General features: G+C 49.8%; 1 protein-coding gene across 11 annotated transcripts in view; it reads right to left on the bottom strand.

Annotated features, from left to right (window-relative positions):
- RGS6 (regulator of G protein signaling 6) overlaps positions 1–15660 on the bottom strand; it is a 542298-nt gene that overhangs the window by 37478 nt on the left and 489160 nt on the right. For all 11 annotated transcript variants that reach the window (XM_036098106.2, XM_036098455.2, XM_036098029.2 and 8 more), the window contains exons 14-15: positions 10129–10254; positions 2263–2449 (exon numbers count right to left, since the gene is read on the bottom strand). In XM_036098106.2, coding sequence (XP_035953999.1) covers positions 2263–2449; positions 10129–10254 — 313 coding nt within the window. The remainder of the gene's footprint in view (positions 1–2262; positions 2450–10128; positions 10255–15660) is intronic.

Below are 15660 nucleotides of genomic sequence, written 5' to 3'. Positions count from 1 at the left end.
CAGAGAGAGAGAGAGAGAGCAAGAGCACAAGCAGGGGGAGCAGCAGGCTTCCCGCTGAGCAGAGAGCCTGATTTGTGACTTGATCCCAGGACCCTGGAATCATGACCTGAGCCAAAGGCAGATGCTTAACTGACTGAGCCACACAGGTGCCCCTGGATTCTGATTTTATTTATTTATTTATTTTTAAAGATTTTATTTATTTATTTGACAGACATAGAGACAGCTAGAGAGGGAACCCAAGCAGGGGGAGTGGGAGAGGGAGAAGGAGGCTTCCTGCCGAGCAGGGAGCCCGATGCGGGGCTCGATCCCAGGACCCTGGGATCATGACCTGAGCCGAAGGCAGACGCTTAACGACTGAGCCACCCAGGCGCCCCTGGATTCTGATTTTAAATTAAAGATTAAAAAATGGCACTTATACCACTGCCATAAATTTGAACTTGCATGACATTTGATGATCTAAAGAGAATGTTGCTAATTTTTAAGGTGTGATAGTGGTGTTAGTAAAGCTACATACTAGGTATTCACAGATGAAATGATGTAATGTCTCAGATTTGCTTTAAAATAACCCAGTGGTAGCTGAAAAAGTAGGTGGGGACACAGACGAAATGAGATCAGTCCTGTATTGATGATTGCTCAGGCTGGATGAGGGCCTGTAAAGGTTTGTTGTTCTGCTCTTTCCACTTTGCCACATGTTTACATATTTCCATAATAAAAGATTAAAATAACTTCCTAACATCCTAACAACCTCCTTCCTAACATCAGGCTCAGAGTGATAATAGTAGATGGAGTGCATCATGGTTCTGACCAGTATCCCTGGTCTTGTAGTTTATGAATAATGGAGAGTTGACCTGTGTGTTTCAGATCATTCATCTGAGGGTCCTCTCTATCACCCAAGGAGATTCTCCATCACCCAAGGAGCTTCTTTATCACCCAAGAAGCTTCTCCATCACACAAGAAACTTCTCCATCACCCATGGAATTTCTCCATCACTTTCCTCACCAGGATACATCAATATGTACTTGGCAGCATATACATAGACCCATACAAAAAAAGATTTCTCTTGACTTAAACATTTTGCTTTGAAGCTGCAAAGAGTGTGAGGATGTTGAGCTTTCATAAAGCAATAACACTGAACTCTATAGAACCAAATCTGCCTGACACCGGCATTCAGTGGTGCTCATGGCCAGAGGAAGGGAAAAACAGTTATGGTGTTGAGCTTGGGAGGTGTTTCCATTCTGAAGTTCTGAGCAAATAACCAGGCAAATCTGGATGACAAGGGACACTGATTCTGTTCCCATGCTATTATTCGCATCAGTGCCACTGAATTTCCTAAATTGGATAATAATGTCTGTAGGGAAGCAATCTATGCAAATTCTCTATCTGGGGACCCCACAGGTAAGAGAAATGAAGACGGTTGAGGAGACAAGAGCAAACCCTTAAGCCCCATCACCAGGCGTAGGATGGGTGAGGGGGAATCACGGTTGGGGCCAGGAAGTGGACAGCTGACTGGATGCTTATCTTTAGAAATGGTACCTCCCAGCCTTCAAGGTAAAGCGTGCTCTTTAGAGTGGCTTACGTGGCTTCGGTTTCTGTTGCCAACCTCCCAAGCATCTGTGCCCAATTGTGCCATCCAGGCTTAGAAGTCCCTCCCATGGGCTTCCTTAAACCTTAAATCTGGGAGCTCACCCCAGTTCTCCCATTTTCTTGCCTTTCTCCCCAGCTAGCCCGTAACCTCTTTGAGGGCAGGGGCTCTGTCTTTCTTGGTGGTATCTCATCACATAGCACAGGGCCTGGGATATAGAGGTGCTCCCCAAATAGTAACTGCAGAGTTGGAGATCACTATGTAAGCAGTGTAGGGTGGTGGTTACGAGCGTGGGCTTCACGGTGAGATGTGACTCACAGGCCTGCCTGCTCACTATACCCACTTTGCCGATGTGGTGTTATGGTTTCCGGACCCTACTACTGACTTATTACAGGACCTCAGGTTTTGTAAGAACATTCTGAGATTCTCCTGGAAAAGATAACACATATAACTAAATGTCTATCTCTCTGTAACAATGTAACTGATCTAGGAAGCCGGGCCTAGGAAGAATTTCACTATGCACCTACCTGGAATGGTTTCTCCTGATGGACTTACAAATAATAAAACCTGAAATTCTAGCTACACACAATGCCTTGGACCTATGTGAAAGGGTGGAGTGGTGGAGTGGACAAATGAACACCTTTTGAGTAGGTAAGAACCACTCGAGTAGATAAGCAAACCTGGGCATCTTCGAATGTGTATCTCCCTCCATCTTTGACGTTTTGACTGGTTATCTCGTAGCTGTGAGAGTCCAGATTGATTGCACTTGGGGCCCCTGGAGCCAGAAACTCTTGCCAGATTTCTTCTACCCTCTTGGCCACATCCTGGAGGGGTTGTTTCTTGAGGTCTTGGACAGCCAACCAGAACCTGATGTAGAAGCATAAAGAAAGTCAGTTCTAGGGGGCTCAGCCTCTGGACTCTGCTGGATGTGGTCCCAGAACTGAAATCCCACGAAACTCATTCTGTTGCATCCCCCAGCCTTCCCTGCTGCCCCTACCTAGGTAACAAAGACGGTAGGGACTGCTGGAAATCCATAGGGTGCTCCATCATTGTGGCGAACTGAAAGGAAGTGCCCATTAGAAAAATCATTGTGCTTCTGGTTACCAACCAGAGATTTCTTTCCCTTTACAACAAGGTTTCGCAACCTCAGCACTATTTCCATTTTGGGCTCAATAATTCTCTGTTGTGAGGGTTGCCCTGTGCATTGTAGGATGTTGAGCAGCAACCTTGGCCTCTACCCACCAGATGCCAGTGGCAACCCCTCCCCAAGTTGTGACAACCAAAAATGTTTCCAGATATTACCAAATGTCCCCTAGGAGGTGAAATCCCCCCTGGTTGAGAGCCAGTTCTCTCCACAGGTGCCCTGACGTGGACAATGTGAATTCCTTTGTCATATCTGGTTGGGATCAGTTTGCAGCATCAAAATTAAGGAAATCACAGAGGCAGATAGAATCTTGGGATCAGAGAGAATATCTGAGCTGGGAGGACCCAGCTATTCATGTTGCAGATGGAAAGGCAGCCAATTTGCAAGGTCGGTGTCCAGCATGATGCTTAGCGTATAGTAGGTGCTCAATAAATGGCTGTTGGCTTGAAGATGGGCTCATGAGGAACAAAGCTGAAGAGGCATACATGGGGAACATCTATGCCAAAAGATTCTCCAGGGAGCACTGGAGAGAAAAACCTCTTGCTCACTTCCATATGTGCCTTTCATGAATTCCTCAACATCAGCATGGCAGCGGCTGTTGGAAGAGCTGGGTGTGAGCTCTTTTCTGCTGAGAGCCAAAGCAAATGGGGCTAAGCTTGGACAACAGCTCCCTGGTCGTGAGGATGGTTTCCGAGGCTGCCCCGGGGAGGGCTTGCAGCAGGGCCCAGATCTGAGTAGCACACTTTGTGCCTTGTGAACAAGACAGGCCCATGTCCCCATCAATGAGACATGAGGACAGGCCCCAGGCTATGTAGTTCCCATAGCCTTAGTATTCACACATACTCAAGTCAATGAAAGGGCAGGGACAAGAGAAGCTGGACCACGACACGGTGGAAAGTGCATTCAATCTGTCATCGAATTGCACCCAAAGTAAGATGTACTTGTTTCCCCCCCGCCCCCTTTTTTAAAGGTTAAGCATGTTTTTCTGTTGCTGTTCTTAGAATTGTCTTTGGAGCCAAGTGCATGGCCCAAAGGCGCCACTCAGTGGCCAATTGCGGTAATACAGCTCCATTTCTACAAGGGAGAGATGTTTGTGTACAGGGGCTTCTGGACTCCCAACTCTTTCCCTGCTTTGCCATTTGGGATTCAAATACTCTCTTTAAAGGAAATCCTCATGGTTCCCTTGTTGGTCCTGAAGAGCGAGAGGCCGGGAAGGAGATTTCGTGACCTCACTTGACCAGAAGACCAGGAAACACAGTTTTGTCTTCATCTTGCCTATGCCACTTCTTGGAATTATGCCTTTCTGGGCATCTCTTTCTTCATCTGTAAAATGGGTACAAAGTGGGTGGCAGGGTATGTGACATGGGTCTGAAGAAGTTCCCATCCAGGTGTAACAGAAATGCTTTCAGGTCCTGTGGGTGGGAGTGGTGGAGGGGTCAAGGGGGCAGCCACAAGATTAGTACGGGCTTTCTCCCGGGGGGCTGGGCAGAAGCTGCCAGGGGCTCTTGCTCCTGCCATCTGTCGTCACCTGCCCCTCAACACCAGCTTGCTTTCTTGCTTCCGCAGGTCTGGTGCTCACGTCCTCTGGCTACCGGGGAGAGAACAGCAAGTGTTCTTTGAGCAAAGTGCAAAGGCAGGAGGTACTCTGAGCCTCAGCTGGGGAGTGGGGCTCTTCCACCTCCCAACCCCATGCCTCTGGGTCCTTAGGTCTCTCCGTCCCGCCCTCGAGGTCTGCCATGGAATGAAGGAGGTGGCTGGGACACAAAGATGAAAATGGTCATCTGGCGATGACAGCGCCTATAGGCTTTCTTTGTCAGGACAGCAGGGTTTGATGGGCAGGTGGGATTTAGGAAACCCAGCTCTAAAGAAGGAAGCCGGTGTGGGTTTTTCAAAGGACCGGAAAGAGTGCTAGTGGGCCACTCACCAAAGACTGAGTTGGTGAGTCTTTGGCAGCCATGTGCTGGGGCTGATGGGAGAAGGGCCCTCCCTCAGGGAGTCGCCTCTGGGCCGAGTCCCCCGGCTGGAAGCAGCTTCTCTGGGCCAGCATCCTTCCCAAGCCTACCAGACCCTGCAGTTTCTCACACACATGGATGGTTCCTGGGCAATTTCCTGCTCCCTCAATCAATGTCATGTGGGGGGTCACCTTCTGTCACTTTCTGTCCCGTGTTCCAGGCTGCTCTGAGGAGGAGCTCTCAAGCTCCGGGAGGGCCCTGGAAGCTCCCAGCAGCTTCGGAGCTCTGCAGGCTCCTAGGGTTCCGAGGCCTCAGAGTCCCTTTGGCAGAATGATTTGGGAGCCACAGTCGTGCACATCACTCAGCTGGGTATAGAGAAGGTCTAAAGTGGATGTAAAGGGAGATTTCAGAATCAAATGTAACAAACTTTTACATAAAAATGAAAAAGGTTCCCTTTGTCACAAACCAAGACTTTTTAAAAATAAAAGTACGAGGAGAAACCACAGGCCGGTTAGAAGCAGAGGAGGAGATGACATTCCTTAGACAGCCGTCTGTCCTCCCTGCCCTCGCAGGGACCCTCTCAGCCTTCTGTCTGCCTCGGAGGTGACCTGCCTTATCCTTCTCAGGTAACAGCAAAAATGCTGTCACAACAGCATCCTGACATCCCATATGTGTTTACCATCACCGGCTTGAAGAACCTTTGTGTCAATTTGAAATTCAGAACAGGCTCTGGTTCGCGTTTGCCATCTGTGAGCCCACAGGCCTGAGGCGGGAGCGCTGAGCTCCGAGGCCCCCCCAACCCCCAGCCCCACCCCCAGCCCGGGTGTCCCGGCCACACTCCCCTCGCCGGGGCCCCGCGCACCTCCCTGCCACACACCCAGGGCGGGTGCTGGCCCAGGGAGGCTGGGGCAGCTTCTGCCTTATGGAAAGCCCTGCAGGTACGGGCTCCTCCTGGAGGACGCCAGCGGGGAGGGCGAGGGGAGATGCCTGCTGCCAATCCGCCCATGCTGCACTAAGCCTCCGTGGCTTGCCGCAGAAGGGCTGTCGGGACTGGCAGGCCACAAGCACTTGCCGGTGTCAGGGAGACCATCTGTGCTGCTTCGCTGGAGTCCTCAGGGCGTGGGGAGGCAGCCCGTGCGCCAGCATGTGATGCGTGGGGATGGCTCGGGAACGCAGGCCGGCACTGGCCTGGGCGGGGAAGCGGCGGGGGGGCCTCTGACGCCCCAGGGCCCAGCAGCAGCCGTGTTGGGGGGGCCCCGGGGGGGAGGGGGTAGTCCCGGTGGCCTCCTTTGTCCCCAGGACCGTGGTGCGGACGAGGAGTGGGATTTTCTCCTCGAGGCAGGCTGGACTCAGGAACACTGCGCAGCCCTGGGCCCTCTCCCCCTTGCCAGGGGTTCTGGGCAGCCCCGCAGTTCTTAGTTTCCCTACTTTTTTCATAAACTAAGATTTTCATGGCTGATAAACATCTAGCTTTTAGTTCATTCCCAGAGAAAAAGCAAACTCGATGCTGAAGGAAGGCTTTCTGTGCCCTCTGCTGGTCAGCAGACTCAGAAAGGACAGAGGCAACTTGACTGGGTCCCCAGTCAGGTGGAATTCGTCCGGGGCCCACGGCGGCCACAAGCACCAGCCCCACGGCGGCCGCTGAGGTACGCTCCTTCCCGGGGCAGTGGCTGAAGTGCCACAGATTGTCACGGCGACGCGCGAGCCACCTCTGTTCCGATTAATCATGTGTTTGGTTAGTGGGGAGTCCCGCCGGGCCTCGTGAACCTTCCCAGGTCCTCCCAGGACCGGGGGCAACTCTCGGAGCCGGGAGCTCTCCAGGCAAACCTGGCAACTCCCCCGTGCGCTCTTTAATTGCTTCTCCCTTCAGCTGACACTGTGTGGAACTGGGATAATCAATCTGCAGGTTAGAAGAACAACCACGTTCTCTCAGGAGACGTTACAGCTCATAAAAAATGTACGGGCAACGCTCTTTGCTGTGGGTTTTGAGTTTTAACTCGTGCCCTGCCGGGCAGCAGAGACCATCGTGCGGGGAGGGACCAAGATGGGCATAGGGGCGATGGGGAGGGGGCAAATGTGGACGAGGGACTCCTGTCACCATTCTGGGAAAACGCACAGAGAAGGGAGGACGAAGTCGGATAATGCACTTGACGCCCCTGCTTCTCGCCTTATGGATGACAGCCCGCGTGCCTTGTGCAGGCCCCCAGCAAACAGCTGTCTCAGGGGCCCCGTGCGTCTGAACGGGGTGCCCCAGCTCAGGGTGCCCCAGAGAGCGCAGGTTCTCACGCTGTGCCGGCTGCAGCAACGTGCACTCGCCACGCCCCCTCCGGGCCCTGAAGCTGACGCCCCTCCCTCCATGACCTCACCATGAAAGGGGACTTGAACTTACGTCGTATTATCATAGACATCTTTCCTTAAAGGATCCAGGGTGACGCTCTGCTGTTGTGAGAGTGATTTCTGTGTGTCTTGGGGGCTCCTCTGTGCTGCTCGCTGAAGCTCTGGTACAGGTTCAACCACTTGGCTACTTAACTGGGGCTGTGCTAAAAGGTTACGATCTAAGTACCCCTTTTGCTAGAGAGATGCGAGGGCGTATGGGAAGATGAAATGGAGATGCCCTTTGCAATGGATCCAGTTGAGTTCTGGTTGGTCTCTTTTTTCTCCCATCCCCTGATGCCAGTTGCCTGGGCTGTTGATCTGTCCTGGGGAGAAGAGATGATCCCTAGCGCGGCCAAGGCAACAGACGGGCAGGATCCCTGGGTTATGCCGCTTCTACAGCTCCAGCGGGCGCCATTCACGGGACGTGGTGGAGGCGCATCGGCAGGGCGCCCATGGCTGCCCTGCTCAGCTGAGTCCTTGGGCCCTGGGTCACGGGGGCTGCTAAGCCACTCTCTGTGGCTGGAGGAGTGAATGCAAAGGGGAGGGGAGGAACCACATGGTTATGGATGACTGACGAGTCCTAAGTAGTTGTGTGATGTCAAACCGAACTTTCCCCCTACATGTCCAATTATGCTGAATATCGTAAAAGTGGAACTTGGGCCTCCAGAGAGGATTTTATAAGCTCTTGGGCTGTACTTTTTATCTCCGGCTGTTCTAGTTTCTTTATCCTCTCTCCTGTCATGGATCAGAGGGGGTCCCTCTTCAAGTGTGGATTTATGCATTCCTGCTGGGGGTGTAGGTGAGTCACTGGCCCACTCACAGGTGTTCCCCCACCCTTTCACCCAAGTGCAGCCCCCCGCCACAGGATGAAGGAGCTGGCCGAGGCACAGGAGGTAATGGCAGGATGAGGTGCTGAACCCCCGCCAGGGACATACTCCTCCCTGCCCCCCTGGCCTTAAAGGTAATGCGTGTTCGTTACGCTAGTCTGAACCGATGTGTGGCTCCGGCTGCGCCCAGACTGGGCACGGAGGTGCTGAGCCAGCGATGCTCCCGCTCAAAATGACCCTCAAAATGACCGGGGCCCCGTGGTGGTTTTTCAAAGTCACTGTAATGGTGCCGGTGGCAGAGGGTCATAAGGCCACGCATGGGCTGAGAAATAGTCAGGTAAAGGAGGCCTCTATGCCACTTTATTTTGGGGGGGCCCGCAGGGGACAGAATGAGAAGGAGAAATGGGAAAGACTCCCACGGGCGGCTCACGGGGACCGAGCTCCGTGTGGGTCCTGGGGTGAGCCCGCGCGCGGAGGGGCTGCCTGAGTGCATCCTGCCGGCCACAGAGGGCGTGGCTCACAGAGGGCGTGGCTTCCTGGTTAGGACCCGCCTCGTCCACGCACAGCCCCGGAGGCTGGTCTGAACCGCAAGCCTTCTGTTACAGATGCTTGACTCGGAATCAAAGCAAAGCTGGGAGGTGTGTTCAGAACAATGGCTCCGCCTCAGGAAAGAACTCTTGTGTCCTGACCTGGCATCAGATATGCAGCCTTATCTGTTGTACAGTAAGCTCCTGGTTGCCTGAAAAGGCATCGATACATATCGTTAACTGGCATCTACACGTCCCCCTGAGGCTGTGTGATGTGGGAGAGCCCCACTGCCACACCTTCGCTCATAGGGTCTTCTCGCTTAGAATACTCTCCCTCCTTCTCGTTTGCCTATCTGTATCCTGTGTATTCTTCAAAGACCAGCTTATGATTTGCCTGCTCTGGCTTACGTTCAACCCTCCCTTTTAAAAACATTTCCAAAACAGTTCTTAGAGTTTATACTCATTTATATTCATGTAACGATTTAATAGTTTCTTGTGTTTTTTTCCTCAAGGACCTACAAGATCATGGTAGGCAAAGATCATGCATCTTGACTTGTTTGCCTCCCTCAGCAGACTCTTGCAGGGCTTGATACAGCATAGGTGTGTGATAAATAGTGCTTGATTGATGTATGGGACTGATATGGTCTCTACTGTCAGATAAATTACATGGTCTTTGCACATTAACACCGGAGTGGACAGTCCTTTGCCCACAGTCTATGCTCTGACTTTTTAAAGTTAAAAAACATTTAGAAAATGAATAAAACCACCCTTTCTGAAAAAAATACCACTGAAAGATGGGAATTAACCCAGCATGCAAAAAAAGAACCTGGTGCCAAGAAAAAGTCCTGAGCTTTACATCTGAGAAGTCACCGGTTTGCTCAGATCATTCAGGGGGCTCAGACCCATTAGGTCTCTGTGTCCGTTCTAATACAATGGAACCCTGAATAAACCACAAGTTTCCCAACTTTTCATGACAACGGACCCTCTCCCACTGAATGCTCTCCCTTTCTTCCCTCTCTCAATGGACCTCATGTTTTGAAAGTTTTGCTTTTTCCTCCTATCGAACAGTAATTATTAATACATCACTACATTTCCCCTCATCTTGATTAGCTGGAGACCAACAGCGACGGCCATGTGTTCTCATTGGCAGCAGGTGACCACAGCAACACAGGGTTGATAGAATCCCCCCAAAAGGAAAAGCATGTTTTAATTAGCTTTTACAGATATGTCTCCAGGTATTGAAATGTATATCCTTTGGCTTTTTGAAATTCTAAAATGAGCTCAGGGATCCCTCTTTTTCTCTGGTTAGCTTGTCAAGTATTTGGGACCCCCGACTGAGAAGTTTTGAAGGAGACAGTCTCTGAGCTGCCTTTCCACTCTGCAGCTCCATGGTTCCTGGTTTCAGTTAATGCAAGGTGTCATCAGACCCATTTGATCATTTACTTATCATGGGAGACGTGTTTCCAACAACTTGAACAAATGTCATCTGGACTTACAGAACAGAAAATGCTGGTCTGGGGAAGTGCCCACATGGGGATGCCCGAGCTGCACATCAAGTTTGTCCTTCTCCACTTCTGCCTTAGCCAGATTAGTGGGGATGTGAATCTGCACCATCACGTTTTTATTGAGAAAGCCGGGGGGGGGGGGCGGAATGGGAGGTTGAATATGCACATCTCCTCATACACCCTCTGCACATGGCTGCAACCTTTGAGAGAGTTACCTGAGGTTTTCTGAGCTGAACTCGGACTCCAGGAATCTCCGGAACTGGTCCCGCCCCACCTGGTCCTTCAATACCTCGTCGAAAGAGAAGCCCCATCTCTTGACTCGCTGCTGGCTGGGTTCTTTGCTTTTGGGGGAGAAAAAGGTTTAAGAAAATGATCAATGCTAGGCAAAAACCGGTGTCCTATTCCCTCCAACAACTCAAATCTATTTTGCTGCCACACGCCGAAGGGCAATGTCTCAAATTTAAGTGATAGATTTGGTAAAACCTGCACAAACTCCACATGCAGACTTGGCACAACCTCAGCAACAGTAAAACGTCTCTTTAGAGAAGGCATTTCAAAGGGGCCACGTGTAGGTGAAGGTCACCAGGAGACCTGCCAAATGGCTGCCGTCTACAGGAAATGCAACGACCCCATTTATTTGGCTTCCCTGGACCCTGCCTGTCCGTTAATAGCCCAACTCTCAACTCTACCACTTCTCGTCTTATTTAGATCCAAGTGACATACGAGTGGTCAGAAATGCATCAGCTCATCCAGGATGAACCCTATCACTTGCTTAGAGGCAGAATGTCGTGTCCATTGAACAACCACCTAGTCAGCGTTTCCGATGCTCTGGCCATTGTTCCGAGCATCTTAACTCTGCTGACTCACTGGGTCTTCACAACTGTTCTGTAAAAAAAAATGTACTAGTATTGGCCCCATTTTACACATAGGGAAACTGAGGGCTAGTGATCATTTGCCCAGAGACACACTAGGAAGTGATGGAGTCAAGACGAGTCCAGACAAATGCGGCTCCAGAGTGCAGCCCTTAGCCCGGCTGTGCTGTCCCACACCCACGTGAACCTCCTCAGACCAAAGCGGGGGTTGGTCTTATTCTTCCGCTGTGGGAAGATGAGACTAGTTCCTTCAGCTCTGTCTTTCCATTTGCAGTTCACTTGTGTATTTATTCACCTGACCCTTTAAGTAGCAACAGGGTCCTAGGTCATGAGCCACACTCCATAACCGTCATATGCAAGGAGTGGTCTGGGGACCAGCGGTGGACTCTTAGGCTCCACGTCAGGCATGAGGAATCAGAATCCACAGCACAATGAGATCCCTGGGTGAGTTAAGTGCTCCTTAAACTTCGAGGAGCATGGGTCTGGTGATACTTACTTTCCCTCTTTTTAAAAAACTGACACATATTTCTTATCTCTAATAGGCATTAAGTGCATAAAATCATGGAGTTGATCTATTCTCAATATTTATCTTAGAAAATTACACTCAGTGAGAAGGGGGAAGAGGGTGTATGTGTTCAAAGGTTTGGAAAAACAAAGAGCTCCGGCTGAGTGTTGCCCAATAGAACTTTCTGCTATGATACGAGTATTCTGTATCTGTTCCCTCTATATGGAAGCCTCTAGACCCGTGTAGCTCTTGACCACTTGAAATATGGCTAGTGTGACTGAGGAACTGATTTTTAAATTTTATTTCATTTTAAATCATGAAAGTTGGGGCGCCTGGGTGGCTCAGTCGTAAAGCTTCTGCCTTCGGCTCCGGTCATGATCCCAGGGTCCTGGGATCGAGCCCCGCATCGGGCTCCCTGCTCAGCGGGAAGCCTGCTTCTCCCTCTCCCACTCCCCCTGCTTGTGTTCCCTCTCTCGCTGTGTCTCTCTCTGTCAAAAAACAAAAAATCTTTAAAAAAAAAAAATCATGAAAGTTGACGCTGAGGTGGCCCCATGGAGCTCTGGCTACTGTATTGGAAGGCACAGCTCTGGATTTAAGTGATTCAAACCCAACCCTTCTATTTTTGCACTGCAAGGCATAACCAGCAGCAGCAGGATCTTCTAATTCTGAGATTGTGTGCTTGGGGCTTGGGAGAATCTTGTGCACAACTCGGCACCTCTTAGCCCAGCAGGGTCACCGTGGAAGACCAAGCCCATCAGGTCAAACCTGGGGACTTCTGTGAAAGATCTCTCCCAAAGTTCCAGGCTGGGCCTTTTACAACAAGACAGAAAGACAAATCCTGGATTCTCTCAAATGCAAGCCACAGCACCCATCACACTTGATAGCTTTCCAGGGGACGGAAAGTGTTGTGTATGGAGAAGTCCTCCTGGGGTTGAGGATAGCAGCAAATGTAAGTCCCAGAGAATGGCAGGATCTTTCTGCCAGGGTCATGCTGTGGCCTGGACCTGCACCATCACCAGGTGACTGGTACAATAACTTCACCATGGCCTAACTGAAACAAACAACTCATGGAACTCATAGCCCCTTTGTTTTCAACCATTGCATAGAAATGCTTCCATATGACTATGTTTGCTTATAGTTTGCACCACTGTTTAGCCTTCCAAGGGTATGTCACTGTCTCTCCAGCTATCTTGTCAGCTCTTTGAGGGCAGAGACCATGTCTCATGCATCTTTGTATTCACCTTAGCGTTTTCACACAGCAAGTGTTCAACACTAAGAGGAAATCAATAAGAAAATGTGTATAGTGATGGGGTGATATGTCCTTATCCTGACAGGACTTTCTAATTGCTAGCTGGATGCCTTTTCTCTACTCTAATTTGTCTTCTGTGTCCACTGATTCTTACCAAATTCCTACACCCCACTGGGCAGCCCAAACCAACAAGAGCATAGACAGGTGGCTCTCCAAGGGAGTCCATCTTTCATTCCAGCTGATCTCCCAACCTAAGAGCATGGTAGAAATCTCCCACATTGAGAATAAGAAAGAGAGATTCAGAGGAAGCAACCATCTATAAAACATTCATTTCTGCAGGGCCAGTAGAGTGGTAGGCATGGTGCCAGGGGCTTTCCTTACAGTGGTCCCTTTGAATCTCAATATAAGCCAGCAAGGTGGAAATTTGTATTCAGATGTCCAGAGCTCAAGACAGGTCAGATTGCCCAAAGCCACACAGTTGGCAAAAGGCAGTCTGGAATTGGTACCTGGGTGTGTCTGTCTCTAAAGCCTTTTCTTTTTTTCCCATGACCTTGTGTTCCACTACATTTCCCACATTTGATGCCCAAACTAAGATTTGGAGAAAGACATAATTCATCTTGAAAAGACTTTTGAGGGGTGCCTGGGTGGCTCAGTCAGTTAAGTGGCTGCCTTCAGCTCAGGTCATGATCCCGGGGTCCTGGGATCGAGCCCCACATCGGGCTCCCTGCTCAGCAGAGAGCCTGCTTCTCCCCGCCCCCCCTGCCTGCTGCTCTGCCCACTTGTGTGTTCTCTCTATCTCTCTGTCAAAGAAATAAATAAAATCTAAAAAAAAAAAAAAAAAAGAAAAGACTTTTGAGTCGTGAGAAAAATTATGAAACAAGGGACAATTCCTTAAACAGGAAATATCCAAAGATGCCATTTTAGGGTCAAGGCTATTAAAGGAACAATGGCAATTTTATTTGATGCCCCAAGAACAGCCTGAGGGTCCTGCCTACTCTGATGGGGAGAGGTCCAGGTATGTATTGCTGTGTAACAAATCATCCCCAAACTTTGGCTTAAAATGGTGATTTATTATTCTTTGTCACTGTCCCCTGGGTTGACTGGACTCAGCTGGGTGGTTCTCATGTGGGGTCTCAAGTAGTTGTAGCCAGAAGCTGGGGGTGGGATCACTGGAAAGCTCAACTGGGCTGCACACCCAAGATGGCTCCTCACATGGCAATTGATCCTGGTTGTTTGCCAGGAGCTCAGCTGGGACTGTTGATGACATGGCCTCATCAATGGCCTGGGATTCTCAAAGCATGGTCAGTGGGTTCCAAGATGGAATATTTCAGGAGCAAATGTTTTTAAATGACTGAGGTAGAAGACATAGAGCTGCTTTATGACCTGTTCTCAGAATGTTAGTTCTGCCACACTCTATTGGTCAAATTAGTACCACAGCCAGCCCAGGTGAAAAGGTAGGGAAGTGTCCCCTCCTGATGTAAGAAGTAGCCCATGTGAACAAAGAGGGAAGGCACAGATGGGGCCATATTTGGAGACTGACCACCACAGGGAAGGAGCTTGACTAATATGCTGGACTAATAGTTCTATCAGACTTGCTGGGCATAGGCAGTCTGGGGATAGTTGCTGCCTCTCAGCAGGTCAGGCTGGCTGGTTGTGGATACCTACGGCCAAATAGGATAAACCAGGTTCCTTGCGGCTCTCGGCTCATGCACCTGATGTCCAGTGGAGAAAGAAAGCGAAACCCAAATCAGAGCAAATTGTGGAGGGAGCAATTTATGAACCACAATTCTGGCAGTGCCACGTTTTTGTTAGACCCACTATCTGGTTAATGGCATGGCCAGGAATACTTCCCAGAGACCTCCCTGAGACACTCTCCTGGTGGTGTTTAGACTACACAGTTCTCTCCACCTGCAACCTGGCAACTTTTGGCTGATTTTTCCTCCACGGTAAGCCCTGGCTATCACTCTTTCCTTTAAGCTTTATTTCTCAGAATTTTCATCGGATAGACTTGAGATGTAGTTTGCCCATCCTTAAAAGGGTAGCCTTATATTGCTCTCTGAACAGATGATTTCTCATCCTTGGATTTCTAGATCTAATAGTTTATCTGAGAAGGAGAAAGGATGAAAACACAATTTTCTATTATTTATGCTATATCCCGTATCATCTTGCCAGTTATCCTATTAAGTCCTGCTGCTGTCTTCCACTGGGCCCTCTGTAACCTCCACATGGCAGAGACAGTATGATGAACTCTGTAGAATTCAGACATTGTGTGTGAGGCCCCTGCTCTGGACATCGTCATGAGTCTGCCTGGAGCCATAGAAATCAAAGCCCATCTCAGACTAACATGAGTTCCCAAGGGGAGTCCTGCTTTCTTACCTGCTGCCTCCACTCTGCCACAAGCCTCCCACAAACCTCCACCCATCTTCACCCCAATTCTTCTTCCTATCAGGTGTTTGAGGGGTGGAAGGCTTTACTGAGATTCAAAGGTCTTGAGAAGGGGGTACATATTGCACGACCCAGCAGCAAACATTTAAAAAATCACATACTTGACATTCTTGCTTTTGCAAAGTCCTTGGACTCTGCAGTACTGGGGCTCTTCCTGGTCTCTGCTGTCACTCTGCTCTCTCTTGCCTCTCACTGCGCTTAGGTCTCCCCTCTCGGAAACAAAAAGTACGTTCTCATTTTCTCATGTCACAAGTCCTTCCCCTTGTTTGAGTCTCTGCCAGCACCCCTGCCCTCTGAGACTGATTTTTGTGCCTAAGTGACTTATCCATGTCCTTTGCCAAATGAGAAGGAATCCCGGGGCTGGGAGATAGGATAGCATGTTTTATACACCTTGCTACATTTGCATCTTGAGAGACCTTTTTTGTTTGGAATGCAGCACATAGTAAGTTCTCAATACATATTTGAAATAGTCACTCCTTCATCTAGCCTCCATCCAATCTATACTTTTTGAATGCCTACTATGTGGCAGGCATAGTCCTGTTTAAGTCCTATTTTAAGTCCTAACTAGAAAGAGAACCAGGGGGAGGATGTGATAAAGAATAGCTGGATGGATGGGGTGACCACTAGAGAGTGAGTGATCAAGCAGACCTTTCTGAGGAAGGGTCACCAATGCTGA

Source organism: Halichoerus grypus, chromosome 8 (genome assembly GCF_964656455.1).
Source record: "Halichoerus grypus chromosome 8, mHalGry1.hap1.1, whole genome shotgun sequence".
NCBI classification, from domain to species: domain Eukaryota; kingdom Metazoa; phylum Chordata; class Mammalia; order Carnivora; family Phocidae; genus Halichoerus; species Halichoerus grypus.
This window is presented reverse-complemented; position numbering and strand designations above follow the sequence as displayed.